Source organism: Salvelinus namaycush, chromosome 13, assembly GCF_016432855.1.
Source record: "Salvelinus namaycush isolate Seneca chromosome 13, SaNama_1.0, whole genome shotgun sequence".
In the NCBI taxonomy this organism is placed as follows: Eukaryota; Metazoa; Chordata; class Actinopteri; order Salmoniformes; family Salmonidae; genus Salvelinus; species Salvelinus namaycush.
In genome coordinates this window covers 25,412,278-25,433,449 of record NC_052319.1, presented here as the reverse complement: position 1 = coordinate 25,433,449, position 21,172 = coordinate 25,412,278, and the positions used below count along the sequence as shown (strand labels likewise).

At 42.8% G+C, this 21,172-nt stretch overlaps 1 protein-coding gene across 1 annotated transcript in view; it reads left to right on the top strand.

Annotated features, from left to right (window-relative positions):
* LOC120057933 (zinc finger protein 385B-like) overlaps positions 1 to 21,172 on the top strand; it is a 144,133-nt gene that overhangs the window by 94,546 nt on the left and 28,415 nt on the right. The window contains exons 2-3 of the mRNA XM_039006409.1: positions 1,091 to 1,236; positions 9,749 to 9,859. Coding sequence (XP_038862337.1) covers positions 1,091 to 1,236; positions 9,749 to 9,859 — 257 coding nt within the window. The remainder of the gene's footprint in view (positions 1 to 1,090; positions 1,237 to 9,748; positions 9,860 to 21,172) is intronic.

Genomic DNA, 21,172 nt, shown 5'->3' with positions numbered 1-21,172 from the left:
ATGAGGGTATCAGTGTGTATATAATACTATTATTATAAGTGGCAGACAGAAAGCCGTAATGATAAAAGCTTATATTCCCCTTTACGGGAGAATAATCTAGGTTATTATAGGTTCTATTCTATGTTCATTGTGAGGTTAACTTTGAGTTCTGTGGGGAGCAGGATATAACTAGCCTGCTGTGTGATTTATCAGGTAAGCAGCAGAGTTTAGTTGGGAATGATGTTGTAAATTCTGAATAAACCCCCTGCAGGTTTACATCTGCAGCATCCTCTCTCACAGAGCCCAGGATAATGCAGGCAGGCATTAGGCAGTTCACAGAGCCGTGCTCTCAGCCCCAACCTCTTTCCCCAGCCAGCCCCATCCCAAGCAAGCCCCAGCTCGAGCTCGCTGCTCTAGCCCTATTCCCATTCCCATCCTATGCCCCAGATCATCTCCCCAGTCCCAGACTCATAATTATTCTCCTAGATCCATCCCTTTACCCCAACATACTACCCCATTCCTCCAGCCTACCTACCAGGCTGACTCACATCACACCATACCTTGTCCATACACATGCACACCAACTTCAAATAGGTGCTCATATTCTTGTCACATTCACACCACTTCTTAGCCTAGCCTATGAGACAGTGGAGATGTTGGTTCTGCTTCATTTAAGAGATGATGAGTTATTTTCCACTATTCTCTGCCACAGCGCTCCCCACAGCCACAGTGTGTGCTGCTCTTTTTCTCTGCATGTTAGCTTCTTATGTATGTTATGTATAGAAACCCTACATCCCACCACCCTCAAATGTGTTAATGTTTCTCTCTCTGTTTTTCCCTTTACCCACACTCTCTTTCTCTCTCCCTCTCTCTTTCCATTTCTCTGTCCCTCTCTCTCTCCTCTCTCTCTCCACATTTCTCTACATCTATCTCCCTATTCATATCTCTGGCTCCATCTCTCTCTCTCCATTTCTCTTTCTCTCTCCCTCTCTTTTCTTTTCTCTGTCCCTCTCTCTCCATGTTTCTCTCCATCTATATCCCTATTCATCTCTCTGTCTCATCTCTCTCCATTTCCCTCTTTCTTTCTCTCGCTATCTCTCCATCTCCACAGGAAGTTCATGCCATAGCAACACGCTGCCTGCGCTGGTGCGAACTCCGTCTCTGATGATGCAGTCCACTCTGGATATGAAACCCTTTATGCCCTTCCACCAAGTGGACACGTCCTCTGCTGTGGGACTCTTCCCTAATTTTAACACGGTAAGAAATCGCTGCTTTCATCTCTTGTAAGTAATGCTTGCCCGAGCCAGAATGTCCCATAGGACAGGAGACCATCTCCTGTTTCTGTAGTGTGAGGCAGATTGATGCACCCCCTGGATGCTAGTCCTTCCATCTTGTGTACTTGTAGTTTATTGATCTTAGATTTCAGTGTTCTTGTTTGAATCCTAAGAATCTTAACGGCAAATGCACAACAGAAGTGTGAGTGAGACAGAATGAGAGAGAGAAAGAAGGAAAGAGAGAGAGAGAGAGCGAGAGAGAGAGAGAGAGAGAGAGAGAGAGAGAGAGAGAGAGAGAGAGAGAGAGAGAGAGAGAGAGAGAGAGAGAGAGAGAGAGAGAGAGAAAGCACTGCAGTCCACCGTCAAGGCATCGATTTCACTCCTCCAAAAATTAAAGGGGGAACAAAAATTGATTCTTTCTTTTATCTTGTCAAAAATACATCTCACTTTGACAGTTGATGTGGCAGGTGGAAATATGACATATCCTGAAAAATCGACTGAGAGTTAGAGAAAAAAAGGTGCTATTTAGAACCTAAAAGGGTTCTTCAGCTGAACCCTTTCCCCAGAGGGTTTTACATGGAACCAAAAAGAGTTCTACCAGAAATCAAAAAGGGTTCTCCTATGGGGACAGCCAAAGAACCCTTTTTTAACCCGATTTCCATTCTATTTATATGTCTTCTCCAACCTGCAGAGTCAGACAGAACACTGTTCTGATGAGAGGGGCTGAGAGGCAGGCAAGAGGACTCACCAGCTAATGCCTGTGTTTCCAGACCTGCCATGGACCGATGTGACAACACTCTTTAGCAAAGTTACTGAGATCTTCGCCTGTGGTCACGGCAAACTGTCAGGAACTCTCTGCCTCACAGCGCTGGTCTCCAGCTCAGACCTGGATTTGAACACTACTCGAAATCATTTAAAATACTGTATCTGTGCTTGATTGAGGTTGGCTGATTCCATAGAACCAACAGAAACATATGAAACGTCCCAACCCTGTCCACCAGACAAGGCTAGAGCAAACATACAATAGTATTTGAAAGATTTCGAATAGTATTTGAACCCAGGTCTTGCTCCAGTTTATCTCAGCACAGTCCAGTGTGCTTCCACTAGCTGAGACAGACCCATCTAAACCTGACATAATGGCTCTACTGCTGTCGTTGACTATTAAGCGGTAGTGCACTGAGTTGATGAGTTCATGTTGGTGGGAGTGATGTTGATTATACAGTGACTATAATGATGACACCAACATGAAATATTTTCCACAAGTTAATCCAGGGACATTTATTTTTCAAGACATTTTGAATAAAAAACGAATTTCAGAATATAACACACTGATGGTGTCCCAAATGGCATCTTGTTCCCTATAAAGTGCACTACTTTTTAACCAGGGCCCACAATGCTCTGGTCAAAAGAAGTGCACTATATAGGCAATGTCATGCCATTTAGGACGCTACCATCTTTCATCCTCCTGTTTGCCATTAGCTTTACTGTAGCCAAGTTCTGTTCCCTTTTACGGACAGCTATTCAGCCCAAGCTATTTACAGTACACGTGCTGTTGGCGGTAGCCTATTCTGTGTAAACAAAAGTGATTTGACAAGCATGAGCTCTCAGGGTAGATGAAAAAAGGTTTTCAACATTTCCCAGTGTAATGAATAATATACGATACAAAGTGACAGAACAGAACAGAAACAGAAGGATTTAGAATGCGTTTTGTTTATTGAGTGTTCTGCTGAGGTTTTGTCTGGTTGGAAACAATGGGAAGACACTAGAAAACCACAGTGACAACAAAACAACATTATGCTCCAAAGCCTGACTATGACATTAGAATTTGAGCTATAGTCTCACTGTGGATCTTTTCCGTATTCTGCCTTTCAGAAGTATGATTACTACAACCGAGGTTCCCTCTTGAAAGGGCTACAGTAATTGCCTGGTCCCAGATCTGTTTGTGCTGTCTTGCCAACTCCTATGGTCATTGACACACCAAACACAATGACATAGGCATTGGTGAGACAGTACAAACAGATCTGGGACCAGGCTACTACAGCACAGAATCTAACGGCTTTTCCTGTCCAGGCATTCACCCTCTAAGGTTTCATCCCAAATGGCACCCAATTCCCCATGTAGTGCACTACTTTTGACCAAAGCCCTATGGGTTCTGGTCAAAAGTAGTGCACTGTCAAGGGAATAGGGTGCAATTTGTGAAGCAGAATCATGTTTATTTTGGTCATGTCACCAAGCGGGTGTCTATTTATAATTAGTGTCTGTGCCCATCAACTCAGCGTGAAGAACAGTGAGGCTCCACACAAAAATACACGCAGACACGAACCCACGCACGTGCGAACACACACATCAAATGTGCTCTATAACCCAATCCAGACAGGCTGTTATTAGCACCATTGGGATAAACAGGTTCAATTCTAATTCTGTAACATTGTTTAAATACAGGAACTGTATCAAGTGCTGCATGCATTAGACTGATCCCAGATCTGTTTGTACTATCTTGCCAACTCCTTAAACATGGCAATGACCATAAGGAGTTGACAAGACAGCTGTAGCATACAGACCTCTTACAGGACATTCCAAGCCATTCCAAGTCATAATGGTAATGTAAGGAATGGAGGTTAACAGTGGTGGACAGATCTCTCTCAATGTTTCCAAAAAATAAAACATTTAGAATAAAATAAATGTTCTGCTTCCAGCAGCCTTTAGGGTTCTGTTGTTAAAAGATCTGTATTTTCATATCGTAAACCTTTTATTGAGAAGGAGTATGGTGTTGGAACATATCCAGGCTGATTTCTTCATTGTTGCAGCATCACTGTTCTGTTCTGTAGTAACTCTACTACTGTGTGTTCTGAATCAATAAACCTGTTGAGAACAAACCGCTCTGCAGGTGTCAGAAACTCAGTGTATTCAGGAATACAAAACCTACAGATGGTGAATTGATGTCTTTGTTTACCTCTGCAGCTGCTTTCATTATATAATCCATGAAACACAATATTTAGGCTACTGAAAGAACAATTGGCAAGCGGAAAAAGTATCTGCACATTTCATCAGATGCAATTTCTTTGTTTTAATTTGCTAAGCTTTCAGTCTGTGATTACCTTCATCAGAGAAGGTGCACTTGGTAAGAGACATGTCAACCACAATGAATTAGTGCATTTTCTTTCCCACACTAAGTCTGATCCTCAGTCTTAGTTAGGCCTGTGACACTGGCACACTGAGTGCCTTATCGACATGCTGAATTTATGATTATTTATGATAGCATACTGTATCTACTCTACACTATAGTATGTTTTACCTGCTCTATTTAATGAACCTGTATAGTGATAGAGTGAGAGGGGTTGCGTGCTGTAGGAAGATGCAGTGTTTTTATTGCCTGTGCTACAGACGGCTATATTGGTCCGCTTTTTTGTTTGTTTATTAATTGTAAAGAATTATTCAGATTTCTCCCCAGCTATGGTTGTGAGGTTTATTTGTTAACTATTTGTTTACCAGAAGTGATTTCCTATTATTTGCGTTGATGTGGTGAACAAGGGATGACAACAAGGTGTAATTGAAATTCCTTGGACAGTGACAGCCATTCTGAACAGCCTGGCTCTGGCCATGCCTGCCTGCCCTTACCCTGCAGCTCTCTCTGCTTGCTTGTCACTGGAATGTAATTATCAGTCACTGAATGATAGATAAAGTCACTTTTCTAGGGTTGTGTTCTTGTAGTGTGGTATGGTGTTGTGAGTAGAGCAGTGGCGGTCATCAAATTTGTCAGACAGTTATTGTCATGCAAATTACTGCCGGTCTCATTGTAATTGCCCGTTAATTAACACAAACATGTTTAGCATCTCCAGGCCTCCACGCATACAAGCCGCAGATGTGTGCCTTTGGAACATCTACAGTACATTTTAAAAAGTAGAATAAATCCATACACCATCACAATAAATCCATCATTTATTTTAGGCATGTCTAAAGAAACATTATGATATGAAGAAAATGTATTTCAGATTAACCGAATATGAGTCGGCCTACTGAATGTTATCTGGCTATATGCCATGCCATAGGCTGTACATTAAAACAATTAAACCAGGCAAGTCAGTTAAGAACAAATTCTTATTTACAATGTAGTCCTACACCGGCCAAACCCGGATGACGCTGGGCCAATTGAGCGCCGCCCTATGGGACTCCCAATCATGGCCCGTGGATTCAAACCAGGGTGTCTGTAGTGACGCCTCTAGCACTAAGACGAGGTGCCTTAGTGCTAGCCACTTGGGAGCAGCGGTCTGTAGGCTAGTTCATTTAGCAGACAGGATTTGCTTATAAGTCTGTGCCATTATTTTATATTATAATTATATGGTTTTAAGAATGATATAATTGAACTTAGCTGAATAAAATACAAATAATATTTTTCTGGGGCGAGTGCGCATATGAAGTGGCTGTGTTGAGCGTAAAAGTGATAATTTGAAACATGTCCTATACACTAGATTTAGAGTTATATGACTCATTTAGTTGTGAATTATCCAAAATCAAAAAATATATGATGTGACTATAGGCTATTGACTATTTGAAAAAGTTACCAAAAATTCTTGCGCTCTGTTCCTTGCCTCAAGCTGCACACCCTGTTCTCCCATGAAGTGATCATATTTCCACCCATCAGAGTATTCTCAATTTAATCTTGTCTTTACTAATATGTACAATTTGTTTTCGATTTAGAATGGTCATTATCAAATGGGTAGGAACAGGGGCAGAGGGAAAAAGACATGTCATCCTTATCCACTCGTATAGCTAATGGAGGCCACTTTCCCGCAGTTTAAATCATGCCTGTTAGGCTACTCCGGTTTTATACCTGAGCAGCTGAGCAATAAATATAGTAAGAGCTGGGATCCTCCTCTTTTTAGTGGCAACCATCAAAACTCTACTTTCACACAGGATTGCATATAGAAATGTCTGGGCTTATAACAACACTTATTTTACTTCACGCATCAACCACTTTTTGAGGAGCATGCAGCCTCTCGCTGTGCGACAGGTGATATTCCACCAAACTCTGTATGGCATGTGCTCTCCAACCCTGTTCCTGCAGCTATCCAGTGCTTACTTTGGGAAACCAAGTGAAATCTGTTTGGGAACATCAATACAAAAAAAATCACAACCAAACATATTTTATTAAACTGGCCCCTATCTTTGCGAACTCGAGAAAGGAATGAATGAGAGAGAGGAGATTGAACACACAGAGGTGAAGCTGTAGGTAAAGGTAATGTGTCAGCCTATTAATTATGAAAATATAAAAATGCCCTATTACTTGGCTATTCAAAATCAAATACAAATTCACTATAATTGTAGGCTAAATCCGTAAGGCGACCTGCACAATCAATGAACCAACAGCATCGCCTAGGCCTATACGTTCTCTCCCAGACTCATGGATAGAAAGCATAGCATAAGGTAACCAGTCCCAGTCCATGCAGTATGCATAATAATACAGTCCACACTCAAAGGCTTCTGCATTGCTTGCTGTTTGGGGTTTTATGCTGGGTTTCTATACAGCACTTTGTGACACTGGCTGATGTAAAAAGTGCTTCATAAATACATTTTATTGATTGATTGTTTGATTGAAAGGCGATTACTAGAATTTGTTTAATTTTGGAGTATCGGCTAGACCAATTATGTACCAAAGACATCTCAAATCATTTTAAAAAAATGTTTTTTTTCTGACATATGCAGTAGGCTATTAGGCTATGTATTGTATAATGGCACAATCATTATTATTATACTTTTTTTTATTTTTAATCGGGCTTGGGCTCATATAGGCATATGCGAATGCATAAAAAATGCACAGCTGGAAGGTATACAAGCAGGCATGCAAACAGCAGGCAAACAATTAGCTTTGATCTACTCAGAAGAATCAAAAGCAGGTGTATTTATGACCCTGGAGAGAGAACAGGGTGCATATAGCTCAGACCCCACATGCAACACGCTCTCTCTCTCTCTCTCTCTCCAAACTGGAAATCCTTCATGAACTCCAGGAACTTCTTCAGGTACTTTGTGTTTCTTCCACTATATAATGGATTTAGCCCCTGCCTGGCTCATGTCTTTTCATGTCTCTAATTGGATAGAATAACTGATGGCATAGATAGAATGGTAGAATAACTGACTCTCTGGCCAAGAACGACTTGCATCTTGACAGATTTTTGTATCCGTTCTCTCTTTTGCGTAATCCAGATTTCATAATATTCTATGTGAGCTAGCAAGAGGTAGGAGAGAGAGCATCAAATACAGTGCATTTGGAAAGTATTCAGACCCCTTGACTTTTTCCACAAATAGTTTTTCCCCCTCATCAAGCTACACACAATACCCGATAATGACGAAGCAAAAACAGGTTTTTAGAAATGTTTGCATATTTGCACATCACGTTGAAGTCCGGGCTCTGGCTGGGCCACTCAAGGACATTCAGATTTGTCCCTAAGCCACTCTTGCGTTGTCTTGACTGTGTGCTTAGGGATGTTGTCCTGTTGAAGGTGAACCTTCGCCCCAGTCTGAAGTCCTGAGCATCCACACAGCATGATGCTGCCACCACCATGCTTCACCGTAGGGATGGTGCCAGGTTTCCTCCAGATGTGACGCTTGGCGTTCAGGCCAAAGAGTACAATCTTGGTTTCATCAGACCAGCGAATCTTGTTTCTCATGGTATGAGAGTCCTTTAGATGCATTTTGGCAAACTCCAAGCAGACTGTCATGTGCCTTTTACTGAGGACTGGCTTCCATCTGGCCACTCTACCATAAAGGCCTGATTGGTGGAGTGCTGCAGAGATGGTTGTACTTCTGGAAGTTTCTCCCATCTCCACAGAGGAACTCTAGAGCTCTGCCAGAGTGACCATCAGGTTCTTGGTCAAATAAAATAAAATGTTATTGGTCACATACACATTGTTAGCAGATGTTATTGCGAGTGTAGCGAAATGCTTGTGCTTCTAGTTCTGACAGTGCAGCAATATCCAACATGTAATCGAACAATTCCACAACAACTACCTAATACACAGAAATCTAAGTAAACGAATGGAATAAGAATATATACATAAGTATATGGATGAGCAATGACAGAGTGGCATAGGCAAGATGCAATAGATGGTATAAAATACAGTATATACTGTACAAATGAGATGAGTAATGCAAGATATGTAAACATTTTTAAAGTGGCATTATTAAAGTGACTAGTGATCCATTTATTAAAGTGGCCAATGACTTCAAGTCTGTATGTAGGCCTCTCTATGTTAGTGATGGCTGTTTAACAGTCTGATGGCCTTGAGATAGAAGCTGTTTTTCTGTCTCTCGGTCCCAGCTTTGATGCACCTGTACTGACCTCGCCTTCTGGGTGGTAGTGGGGTGAAAAGGCAGTGGCTTGGGTGGTTGTTGTTCTTGATGATTTTCTTGGCTTTCCTGTGACATCAGGTGCTGTAGGTGTCCTGCCGTACCAGGCGGTGATACAGCCCTACAGTATGCTCTCAATTGTGCACCTGTAAAAGTTTGTGAGGGTTTTAGGTGACAAGACAAATGTATTCAGCCTCCTGAGGTTGAATAGGCGCTGTTGCACCTTCTTCACCACACTGTCTGTGGGGGAGGACCATTTCAGTCCTCCCTGACCATGGCCCTTCTCCCACGATTGCTCAGTCTGGCCGGGCGGCCAGCTCTAGGAAGAGTCTTGGTGTTTCCAAACTTCTTCCATTTAAGAATGATGGAGGCCACTGTGTTCTTGGGGACCTTCAATGCAGCAGAAATTTGTTTTGACCCTTCCCCAGATCTGTGCCTCGACACAATCCTGTCTCAGAGCTCCTTCGACCTCATGGTTGGGTTTTTGCTCTGACATGCACTGTCAACTGTGGGACCTTATATAGACAAGTGTGTGCCTTTCCAAATCATGTCCAACCAATTGAATTTACCACAGGTGGACTCCAATAAAGTTGTCGAAACATCTCAAGGATGATCAATGGAAGCAAGATGCACCTGAGGTCAATTTCTAGTCTCATAGCAAAGGTTCTGAATAGTTATGTAAAAAAGGTATTTCTGTTTTTTATTTTTAATACATTTGCTAAAAAAAATACAAATATTTGTTGTTATTATGGGGTATTGTGTGTAGATTGCTGAGGAGTTGTTTTTATTTAATCAATTTTAGAATAAGGCTGTAATGAACAAAATGTGGAAAAAGTCAAGGGGTCTGAATACTTTTCGAAGGCACTGGTTGTCTTTAACACCTTTCTCTGTAGATGAGCGTCACTGGGTAGTGAACACTACCAGGCTACCATCTGTCCTCCTTCAAGGTGTTCACTCTCCACTGATCTTGGGGTGCTGCTAGTCTGTGGAAACCAGCTAATGTGTTAGTTAGATGGAAGAGAGCTATCTATATCTCTCTATCTTTCCTGTCTCTCACTCTCTTCGCCCCCTCTCTCTCTCTCTCGCTCTCACTATCTCTCCAGTGTCGGTTCGACACTTAACAGTTGCACTCCTGTCTTCTTGTCTTCCAGATGGATCCCGTGCAGAAAGCTGTAATAAACCACACATTTGGGGTCCCCATCCCTCTGAAGAAAAAACAAGTGATTTCCTGTAACATCTGTCAACTACGCTTCAACTCAGATGTAAGTACAGAACAAGACACCCTCTGGAAGACAGACAGTGTGATAATGTGTGAATATGTACAGTACGTCATTGTTTATTTTGTATGTTTTTCTTGTAGAAAAATGTTGGACTAATACATTCAGGAGAAAGTTCAGATAAAATTAGTAGTAAAAAGCATTCAGATGAAATATTACATTAAAACAGGATCAACCCCATGAAAGAGACTTCTTACTTAAAGGGATAGTTCATCCAAATTACAAAATGACACATTGGTTTCCTTACCATGTAAGCAGTCTATGGTATGACAGCAATCCATTATTTGGTTTAGTTTCCCTGGCAAATCCCATTCAAGTCATGGTACCAGTATTAGCATTTTTTGCTCATCATGTCCACATCATCCGAAAGTATCTAAAATGAATTGTGAAGCTCAACAAATATAAGTTACTTTGTTGAGCTTCACAATTCATTTGAGATACTTTCGGATGATTTGAACATGATGCGCGAAAAGTGGTAATATCAGTACCATAACTTGAATGGGATTTGTTCCACAAATGCTAAAACATTAGAATGGATTGCTGTCATACGTTGACCATAGACTGCTTACAGGGTAAGGAAACCAATGTGTTATTTTGTCATTTGGGTGAACTATCCCTTTAAACATAAGTGAAGGCATATCTTCAGCCTAATTAAGTCAGACATACTGCATATAAATATCTGAGATTTTGAATAATAAAGAAGTAAAAAATAATAATGTACTGTATGTAATGTACTGTATATCATTTGGGTCAAGCTAAGAGGACATATTTGTTTACAAGCTGTTGAATGCCCATTATTTGTTTCAATGGCTGCTGTAGTATAATAGTTGTGCCTCCAATCTTCTTACAAGTCTGTATTCCCCTTCCAATCAATCAATGGCCAATCGTGAAAGGGGTTCGAACACAGCTGACGACGCACAAAATGGTTTGAAGTTGTTTTGTAGTAAAGACCAGACTAGTACTGGAAAGGTGGATATTTTTTGACAAGGTAGACCACAGTATGGGCTATTATAGAGAGACTGTTGTAATCTATAATAGCCCATACTCTGTTGTGCCTGACAGTACAGATGGGTAGTTTTAGTTTAGACACAACCGAATCAGTAGAGGCTGGTGACTTGAAAAATTGAGGAGGATGGGAGACCAACTTTATAGGCGTGTAACGCACAGAGATGACAAAGTGTGTTTCAACACTCGTCAAAGACTAATTATTTTAACCTAAAACATTTAATAAATACATTTATGGTACAATATTATGGGGAATGGGAATGAGAGGGCTACTTACACTGTGTGGGAAAGGGATCACAGCAGTGATTGAATGAGGTAATGAGGCATGAGTTGAGGTGTTCAGAGGCTTGACCAGTGCAGGGCAGGATTTGACTGGGAAGACAAAAAACAATAACACAACACTACACAGTTAGACAAAAGAGCTAAGAATGAGTTAGTCCAAGCAAGGAGTAAAATCATTGATGTGTAATAATGTGATTGTGTATGTGATTGACTCTACATACAGGAATGAGAGAAAATGTATAGGGGTACTCACAGTGCTTGGAGGGGAAACATTCAATGTGCCAGCGGGCACATGAGACGTGGCTTCAGTTCATGTCAGGAGAGTTGACAAAGGTCGTGGAGTGGAGTAGTCATCCCCTCTTAATCAGGGAAGAGGAGGGGACTTAGCGGTAAATACAAATAGCAGATACATTCCATTACAGCTGCTCCATCGTAGGTTTGGACAACACGTTTCTCTATGAAGTTAAACTCAGACATCTCAAAATTCATAAAGTCAACCACAGACTGCGCATCTCGCCCACTTGAAACATCAAAGTAGCCCAAGAAATGTTCCTGAATAAAGCCCTGATCATCCACATACCTGACGATAACTGACAACTGCAAGCAGACTGGTGGCACCATAGGTCCAAGAGCGGTGGGGCAATTTTTACCCACTGGGGCCTGGAGTTTTTCCTTATATGTTAACCTAACAAGGAAAACTCTGGACCCTATAAGGTATGCCAGTGATTAATCAGTTGTTAAAAGGTTTTATGGAACCAGTTTTTCCTAATCAGGTCACATGGATTTTTTAAACTCCTGATAAAAACTCCTGGCCCTGGGGGGGTGAAAACCCTGTCAAACTGCAGCTACCTTATACTTGTTCATATACATTATATTTAGACTAGATTAGGAGGGGGATTTCCTCTACCCAGACACATAGACAACAACTGATAGACAATATAACTCACATGGCTGAGCTTGCTTTATGCTTGTTTGCATCATGCAGGCTTATGCAACTGTAGTGCTTACAAAACATTTACTCACATCAGTCATCACTATTATGTTGATTCATTCATTCATTCCAGTTAATCATTATGGATTAAAAACGTATAGGCAGCCTAGCCTGCCCAATTTTGAATATAAACTACATTTGATCACATTTTCTCCTGACACACAAATGGACTACAAATACATAACGTTACCAATTAGTTTACCCAGACCAGATGGACAGGGTGCATAGGCTGTATGCAGCTGCTCTTATTAGTAGCCTACAGTTGATCAGACTGAAAAATAGTCTCATTTTCATCCCATACAGCATGTCAGATTTCTAATGTTTAGGTGGAGCCTAGGCTGCTGCAACATTTATATCATGAGTTTTTGCTTGTGTCTCTCCGGAGTGATTATGTGTTATCATCTTTGCTAAATAAATAAATATATAAAAAAGTAAAGTGGAAAGCCTAACAGGCTGACTACACCGCTCGCGTTGCATGCTAAAAATACATATAGAAATCTATATTATTCAATTGTTACACCCACACTGCTCGCGCGTCCCAACGAGCGTCTGCGTTGCAAAGGGCTAAAATAGAAGTCAGTTCTATTTGTGATGCAGATCGCGCTGCAAGTCCTGCCTCTCCCATCTCATTGGTTTATAGAAGCAGATACCCACATGCCAATCTCCTCATTGGTTATACCCACGTGGGTGACTGAAAGACGAACGAGGTCAGTGGCGATAATGCACCTAATTTATGAAAGTTGCCAATCGCAATATAAAGTCAAGAGAAGAAAAGGCCTGGATGGAGGAGAGATCAAATCAAATGTATTTATATAGCCCTTCTAACATCAGCTGATATCTCAAAGTGCTGTACAGAAACCCAGCCTAAAACCCCAAACAGCAAGCAATGCAGGTGTAGAAGCACGGTGGCTAGGAAAAACTCCCTAGAAAGGCCAAAACCTAGGAAGAAACCTAGAGAGGAACCAGGTTCTGAGGGGTGGCCAGTCCTCTTCTGGCTGTGCCGGGTGGAGATTATAACAGAACATGGCCAAGATGTTCAAATGTTCATAGATGACCAGCATGGTCAAATAATAATAATCACAGTAGTTGTCGAGGGTGCAACAAGTCAGCACCTCAGGAGTAAATGTCAGTTGGCTTTTCATAGCCGATCATTAAGAGTATCTCTACCGCTCCTGCTGTCTCTAGAGAGTTGAAAACAGCAGGTCTGGGACAGGTAGCACGTCCGGTGAACAGGTCAGGGTTCTATAGCCGCAGGCAGAACAGTTGAAACTGGAACAGCAGCACGGCTAGGTGGAATGGGGACAGCAAGGAGTCATCAGGCCAGGTAGTCCTGAGGCATGTTCCTAGGGCTCTGGTCCTCCAAGAGAGAGAAAGAAAGAGAGAATTAGAGAGAGCATACTTAAATTCACACAGGACACCGGATAAGACAGGAGAAGTACTCCAGATATAACAGACTGACCCTAGCCCCCCGACACAAACTACTGCAGCATAAATACTGGAGGCTGAGACAGGAGGGGTCAGGAGACACTGTGGCCCCATCCGAAGATACTAGGGCCAAACAGGCAGGATATAACCCCACCCACTTTGCCAAAGCACAGCCCCCACACCACTAGAGGGATACCTTCAACCACCAACTTACCATCCTAAGACAAGGCCGAGTATAGCCCACAAAGATCTCCGCAACGGCACAACCCAAGGGGGGCGCCAACCCAGACAGGAAGATCACGTCAGTGACTCAACCCACTCAAGTGACGCACCCCTCCTAGGGACGGCATGGAAGAGCACCAGTAAGCCAGTGACTCAGCCCCTGTAATAGGGTAAGAGGCAGAGAATCTCAGTGGAGAGAGGGGACCCGGCCAGGCAGAGAAGGACACCGGATAAGACAGGAGAAGTACTCCAGATATAACAGACTGACCCTAGCCCCCCGACACAAACTACTGCAGCATAAATACTGGAGGCTGAGACAGGAGGGGTCAGGAGACACTGTGGCCCCATCCGAAGATACTAGGGCCAAACAGGCAGGATATAACCCCACCCACTTTGCCAAAGCACAGCCCCCACACCACTAGAGGGATACCTTCAACCACCAACTTACCATCCTAAGACAAGGCCGAGTATAGCCCACAAAGATCTCCGCAACGGCACAACCCAAGGGGGGCGCCAACCCAGACAGGAAGATCACGTCAGTGACTCAACCCACTCAAGTGACGCACCCCTCCTAGGGACGGCATGGAAGAGCACCAGTAAGCCAGTGACTCAGCCCCTGTAATAGGGTAAGAGGCAGAGAATCTCAGTGGAGAGAGGGGACCCGGCCAGGCAGAGACAGCAAGGCTAGTTCGTTGCTCCAGAGCCTTTCCGTTCACCTTCACACTCCTGGGCCAGACTACACTCAATCATATGACCTACTGAAGAGATGAGTCTTCAGTAAAGACTTAAAGGTTGAGACCGAGTCTGCGTCTCTCATATGGATAGGCAGACCATTCCATAAAAATGTAGCTCAATAGGAGAAAGCCCTGCCTCCAGCTGTTTGCTTAGAATTTCTAGGGACAATTAGGAGGCCTACGTCTTGTGACCGTAGCGTACGTGTAGGTATGTACGGCAGGACCAAATCGGAAAGATAGGTAGGAGCAAGCCCATGTAATGCTTTGTAGGTTAGCAGTAAAACCTTGAAATCAGCCCTTGCTTTAACAGGAAGCCAGTGTAGAGAGGCTAGCACTGGAGTAATATGATCAAATTTTTTGGTTCTAGTCATGATTCTAGCAGCCGTATTTAGCACTCACTGAAGTTTATTTTGTGCTTTATCCGGGTAGCCGGAAAGTTGAGCATTGCAGTAGTCTAACCTAGAAGTTACAAAAGCATGGATTAATTTTTCAGAATAATTTTTGGACAGAAACTTTCAGATTTTTGCAATGTTACGTAGATGGAAAAAAGCTGTCCTTGAAACAGTCTTGATATGTTCGTCAAAAGAGAGATCAGGGTCCAGAGTAACGCCAAGGTCCTTCACAGTTTTATTTGAGATGACTGTACAACCATCAAGATTAATTGTCAGATTCAACAGAAGATCTCTTTGTTTCTTGGGACCTAGAACAAGCATCTCTGTTTTGTCCGAGTTTAAAAGTAGAACGTTTGCAGCCATCCACTTCCTTATGTCTGAAACACAGGCTTCTAGCGAGGGCAGTTTTGGGGCTTCACCATGTTTCATTGAAATGTACAGCTGTGTGTCATCCGCATAGCAGTGAAAGTTCACATTATGTTTTCGAATGACATCCCCAAGAGGTAAAATATATAGTGAAAACAATACTGGTCCTAAAACAGAACCTTGAGGAACATGGAAATTTACAGCTCAAAAGACGAAAACATAGTATTTCTTTTTGTAAATGTAAATTTGCTATCATAAATGTTAGCAACACTTTCGCCTTTGCGGGATGCGCGGGGGATATGGTCACTAGTGTAACCAGGAGGTGAGGCCTCATTTAAGCACAGTAAATTCATCAGGCTTAAGCCATGTTTCAGTCAGGCCAATCACATCAAGATTATGATCAGTGATTAGTTCATTGACTATAACTGCCTTGGAAGTGAGGGATCTAACATTAAGTAGCCCTATTTTGAGATGTGAGCTATCACAATCTCTTTCAATAATGGCAGGAATGGAGGAGGTCTTTATTCCAATGAGATTGCTAAGGCGAACACCGCCATGTTTAGTTTTGCCCAACCTAGGTCGAGGCACAGACACGTTCTCAATGGAGATAGCTGAGCTGACTACACTGACTGTGCTAGTGGCAGACTCCACTAAGCTGGCTAACAGCCTGCTGCCTGGTCTGCACCCTATTTAATTGTGGAGCTAGAGGAGTTAGATCCCTGTCTATGTTGGTAGATAAGATGAGAGCACCCCTCCAGCTAGGGTGGAGTCCGTCACTCCTCAACAGGCCAGGCTTGGTCCTGTTTGTGGGTGAGTCCCAGAAAGAGGGCCAATTATCTACAAATTCTATCTTTTGGGAGGGGCAGAAAACAGTTTTCAACCAGCGATTGAGTTGTGAGACTCTGCTGTAGAGCTCATCACTCCCCCTAACTGGGAGGGGGCCAGAGACAATTACTCGATGCCGACACATCTTTCTAGCTGATTTACAGGTTGAATCTATGTTGCGCTTGGTGACCTCTGACTGTTTCATCCTAACATCTGAGAGATGACTAGAAACGATTCGGTTGACCATTTTATGTGTGGATTAATTGTCGGAGTAGAGGACCTTGTACATTTCAGATAAAATAACAACTCAATGTTTATATCCCAGGACAAATTAGCTAGCAACAGCAAGCTAGCTAAATAGGGAAAATTATCTAGCAGGTGCAAGCTAGCTAGCTAAATTGCCATAAATATTTAATGCTTTTTGACTGTGTCCTTGTGTCCTCTAAAAGCTAATTATTGCATACCCAAAAACGAAGGCAAGGCCAGCAATACAAGCGGCTTGATGAAAGGCTCCCTGTTAACCAGCTATACTTTGTAAGGGGTTCTTCAACAAAAAGTCCACAATATTTTAGGGCAGCGTTGGCCATTCTACCATTCTGCCGCAGAAAACTGCACACTCGCACTGGTAGCTATCTAGCTACTGGAGGTAGCAAGGATTTTTTTTAAATAAATTGCACTAACTGGACACAAAAACAAAGTTCTAAAACCAAGAAAACAATTTATAATATACCTCACCAGTCTCCTGTAATTTGAAAAAAATAATTTAAATTGAATAATATCCCAAAAATGCTCAACTATCACTTTTCACTTAATCTGTGGCACAATCCCAATACAACTCAATAGGTTAATTCTCTGATCCTAATTCTATGATTGGATGGACACCATGTCAGTTCATACTGCAAAAGCTTTGATTGGTTGGAGGATATCCTCCGGAAGTGGTCATAATTACCATGTATGTCTATGGAAGGGGGTGAGGCCTACGAGCCTCCTAGGTTTTGTATTGAAATCAATATAGCCAGAGGAGGACAGATGTCCTTCGGCTGCACAATGGTGCTACCCCAGACAGTGCTGTTGAAGATACTGTAGACCTTCATTGCAAAAAAGTGTTATTTAATCAATTATTTGATGACATGAATATATTTAATATAGTTTTATCTAAAAAGGATACAAATTTTACTCTTTTTATTTTTATGAAATTTCACTGAGGAGGATGGTCCTCTCCTTCCTCCTCTGAGGAGCCTCCACTGGACCGTACATAGCCTTCTGTGTGATCAGACTGTTTGAGCTCTGTTGTACCTGACAGTGCAGGAGGATATTTTTAGTTTAGACAACCACCGTGTCCTACTGTGTGGCCAGACTGTGGTAGTCTAGCCCTGTGTATACCTGGTTCTAACATGCATCCTTTGTCCCGATCTTGTCCACATTCTGATCGTGCCCACATTTTTAGACAGGTGTAGATGATTAAAAGACGCATTATGAACTGTTTGTGATCAGATGTTATAAGTGTAAACGGCCAAGATCAGCACAAGATGAGGACGTAGGACGCATGTTAGCAGCAGGTATAAACAGGGCTTCTGTAGTACCCCATGGGAAAAGTGTTGTAGACCAAATAGTACAGGTGGACACAACCAAACATGGCCTATATTATGTAGTATCCCATGACAGACAAAACATTATAATCTACGAACTGTCCAGAACACAGGAGATTTGGTTCTGGATGCCGAGATGACCAACTGTGTGGCCAGTCTGTTGTGGTCTGTTCTCCCCCATAGGGAAGTGGTAATTACTTCCTGTATTGCCATGTTGTTTCCCTCTGCTGGCCTTGATTAAGGTATTATAACGGGAGATTAATGATATTGGGGTGGCAGAGAGCCCAGTCTGATAGAGGGGTCCCACTGTGAAAAGTAATTGAGGAAAGGTTTCCTCAAAGCGATGAAACAAGACACAGGGTTTATCCCCAATGGCATCCTATGCCATATAAAGTACATTACTTTTGTCCATACCCCTTAGCCAAATACATTACATACCCCTTAGCCAAATACATTTAAACTCAGTTTCACAATTCCTGACATTTAATCCAAGTAAAAATTCCCTGTTTTAGGTCAATTAGGATCACCACTTTATTTTACGAATGTGAAACGTCAGAATAATAGTATAGAGAATGATTTATTTCAGCTTTTATTTCTTTCATCACATTCCCAGTGGGTCAGAAGTTTACATAAACTCAATTAGTATTTGGTAGCATTGCCTTTAAATTGTTTAACTTGGGTCTTGTTTAACAATAAGTTGGGTGAATTTTGGCCCATTCCTCCTGACAGAGCTGGTGTAACTGGTTTGTAGGCCTCCTTGCTTGCACACACTTTTTCAGTTCTGCCCACAAATGTTCTATAGGCTTGAGGTCAGGCTTTGTGATGGCCACTCTAATACCTTGACTTTGTTGTCCTTAAGCCATTTTGCCACAACTTTGGAAGTATGCTTGGGGTCATTGTCCATTTGGAAGACCCATTTGCAACCAAGCTTTAACTTCCTGACTGATGTCTTGAGATGTTGCTTCAATATATCCACATAATTTGTTATTGTGATACAGTGAATTTAAGTGAAATAATCTGTCTGTAAACAATTGTTGGAAAAATGACTTGTGTCATGCACAAAGTAGATGTCCTAACCGACTTGCCAAAACTATAGTTTGTTAGCAAGAAATTTGTGGAGTGGTTGAAAAATGAGTTTTAATGACTCCAACCTAAGTTTTATTTATTTAACCAGTAAGGCTAGTTGAGAACAAGTTCTCATTTACAACTGCGATCTGGCCAAGATAAAGCACAGCAGTTCTACACATACAACAGAGTTACACATGGAATAAACAAACATACAGTCAATAATACAGTAGAAAATAGAAAAATCTATATAGTGAGTGTAAATGAGGTAAGGCAATAAATAGGCCATGGTGGCGAAGTAATTACAATATTGCAATTAGACACTGGAATCGTAGATGTGCAGAAGATGAATGTGCAAGTAGAGATACTGGGGTGCAAAGGAGCAAGATAAATAAATAAATACAGTATGGGCTGTTTACAGATGGGCTATGTACAGGTGCAGTGATCTGTGAGCTGCTCTGACAGCTGGTGCTTAAAGCTAGTGAGGGAGATATGGGTCTCCAGCTTCAGTGATTTTTGCAGTTCGTTCCAGTCATTGGCAGCAGAGAACTGGAAGGAGAGGCGGCCAAAGGAGGAATTGGCTTTGGGGGTGACCAGTGAGATATACCTGCTGGAGCACGTGCTACGGGTGTGTGCTGCTATGGTGACCAGCGAGCTGAGATAAGGCGGGGCTTTACCTAGCAGAGACTTGTAGATGACCTGGAGCCAGTGGGTTTTGCGACGAGTATGAAGCGATGGCCATCCAACGAGAGCATACAGGTCGCAGTGGTGGGTAATATATGGGGCTTTGGTGACAAAACGGATGGCACTGTGATAGACTGCATCCAATTTGCTGAGTAGAGTGTTGGAGGCTATTTTAAAGATGACATCGCCAAAGTCGAGGATCAGTAGGATGGTCAGTTCGGGCCGGGGCTAGCAAGCTAACAGAAGGGCCTTGGAGGGACGTTGCGACGGAAGAAAGTCTGTTGTGGCCCCCTCGTGCTATTACGTTGGCAGACGGATCAGCAGGGCTCCGTGTGGTAAACCAGGCCAATTGGCAGAATAGGTATAGTGGCCAAAGAATTTGTCCGGTGGGCCTCTTAAGCTAACAGTCCGATGTGCTCTGGACAGCTAGCAGGCCGCGCCTAGCATGCTAGCGGATGGGATTTCAGGGGACGAAGCGATGGCGGAGCCAGTTGAGAAAAACTCCATCGGGCGAATCGCGTCGGTGGTCCAGTCGTGATGAGTCGGCGGGGGTCCAAGCCAGTTGGCAAGAAGAGGTATTGTAGCCCAAGTAGTGGCTGATGAACCTCTTTGGCTAGCCGGGAGATGGGCCTAGCAAGGCTAGCTCCAGGCTAATTGGTTCTTGCTTCTGGACAGTGACGTTAGCCAGGAGTGGCCACTCGAAAAGCAGCTAGCTAACTGCGATGATCCTGGTGAAGAAAAAAAAAGGTTAAGAGCTTACGGTAGGAATCCGGAGATATGGAGAAAAATAAGTCCAATTTGCTCTGGTTTGAGTCGCGCTGTGCAGACTGGCGAGAGTTGTCCGTGCTAGAGGTGGCTGATGACCGCTAGCAGTGGCTAGCTGACTACTAGCTAGTAGCTAGTTAGCTGGCTAGCTTCTGTTGGGGTTCCGGTTCAGGTGACGGTTCAGACGACGGATCAGCAGGGCTCCGTATGGTGGGTATAGGGGCCAAAGAATTTGTCCGATGGGCCTCTTAAGCTAACAGTCCAATGTACTTTAGACAGCTAGCGGGCCGTGGCTAACTAGTAGCCAGTTAGCTGGTAGCCAGGCTAGCTTTTGATGAGTTGATGAGTTCTTAAGTTTAAAAATAGCAGATCAGTACCACATTGGATGTTGCAGGAGAGTATATTCAGTCCGTAGATAGAAAGTGTTATTAAAATATATATACGGGGGTGGGGGGGGGGGGACAGGAAGGGACAAGGCAAAAACACACGTCCGACTGCTACGCCATCTTGTATGTAAACTTCTGACTTCAACTGTAAATGCCAGAACCAGACACGAACCTGACACCCTCAGCACACAGGGGGACAAACACCTGCCTGGAGTTGACAGCATTCCCTCCCCCATATACGTACGCACATACGCGCTCCAGCAGGTATATCTCTCTGGTCACCCCCAAAGGCAATTCCTCGTTTGGCCGCCTCTCCTTCCAGTTCTCTGCTGCCAATGACTGGAACGAACTACAAAAATCTCTGAAACTGGAAACACTTATCTCCCTCACTAGCTTTAAGCACCAGCTGTCAGAGCAGCTCACAGATTACTGCACCTGTACATAGCCCATCTATAATTTAGCCCAAACAACTACCTCTTCCCCTACGGTATTTATTTATTTAGCTCCTTTGCACCCCATTATTTCTATTTCTACTTTGCACATTCTTCCACTGCAAATCTACCATTC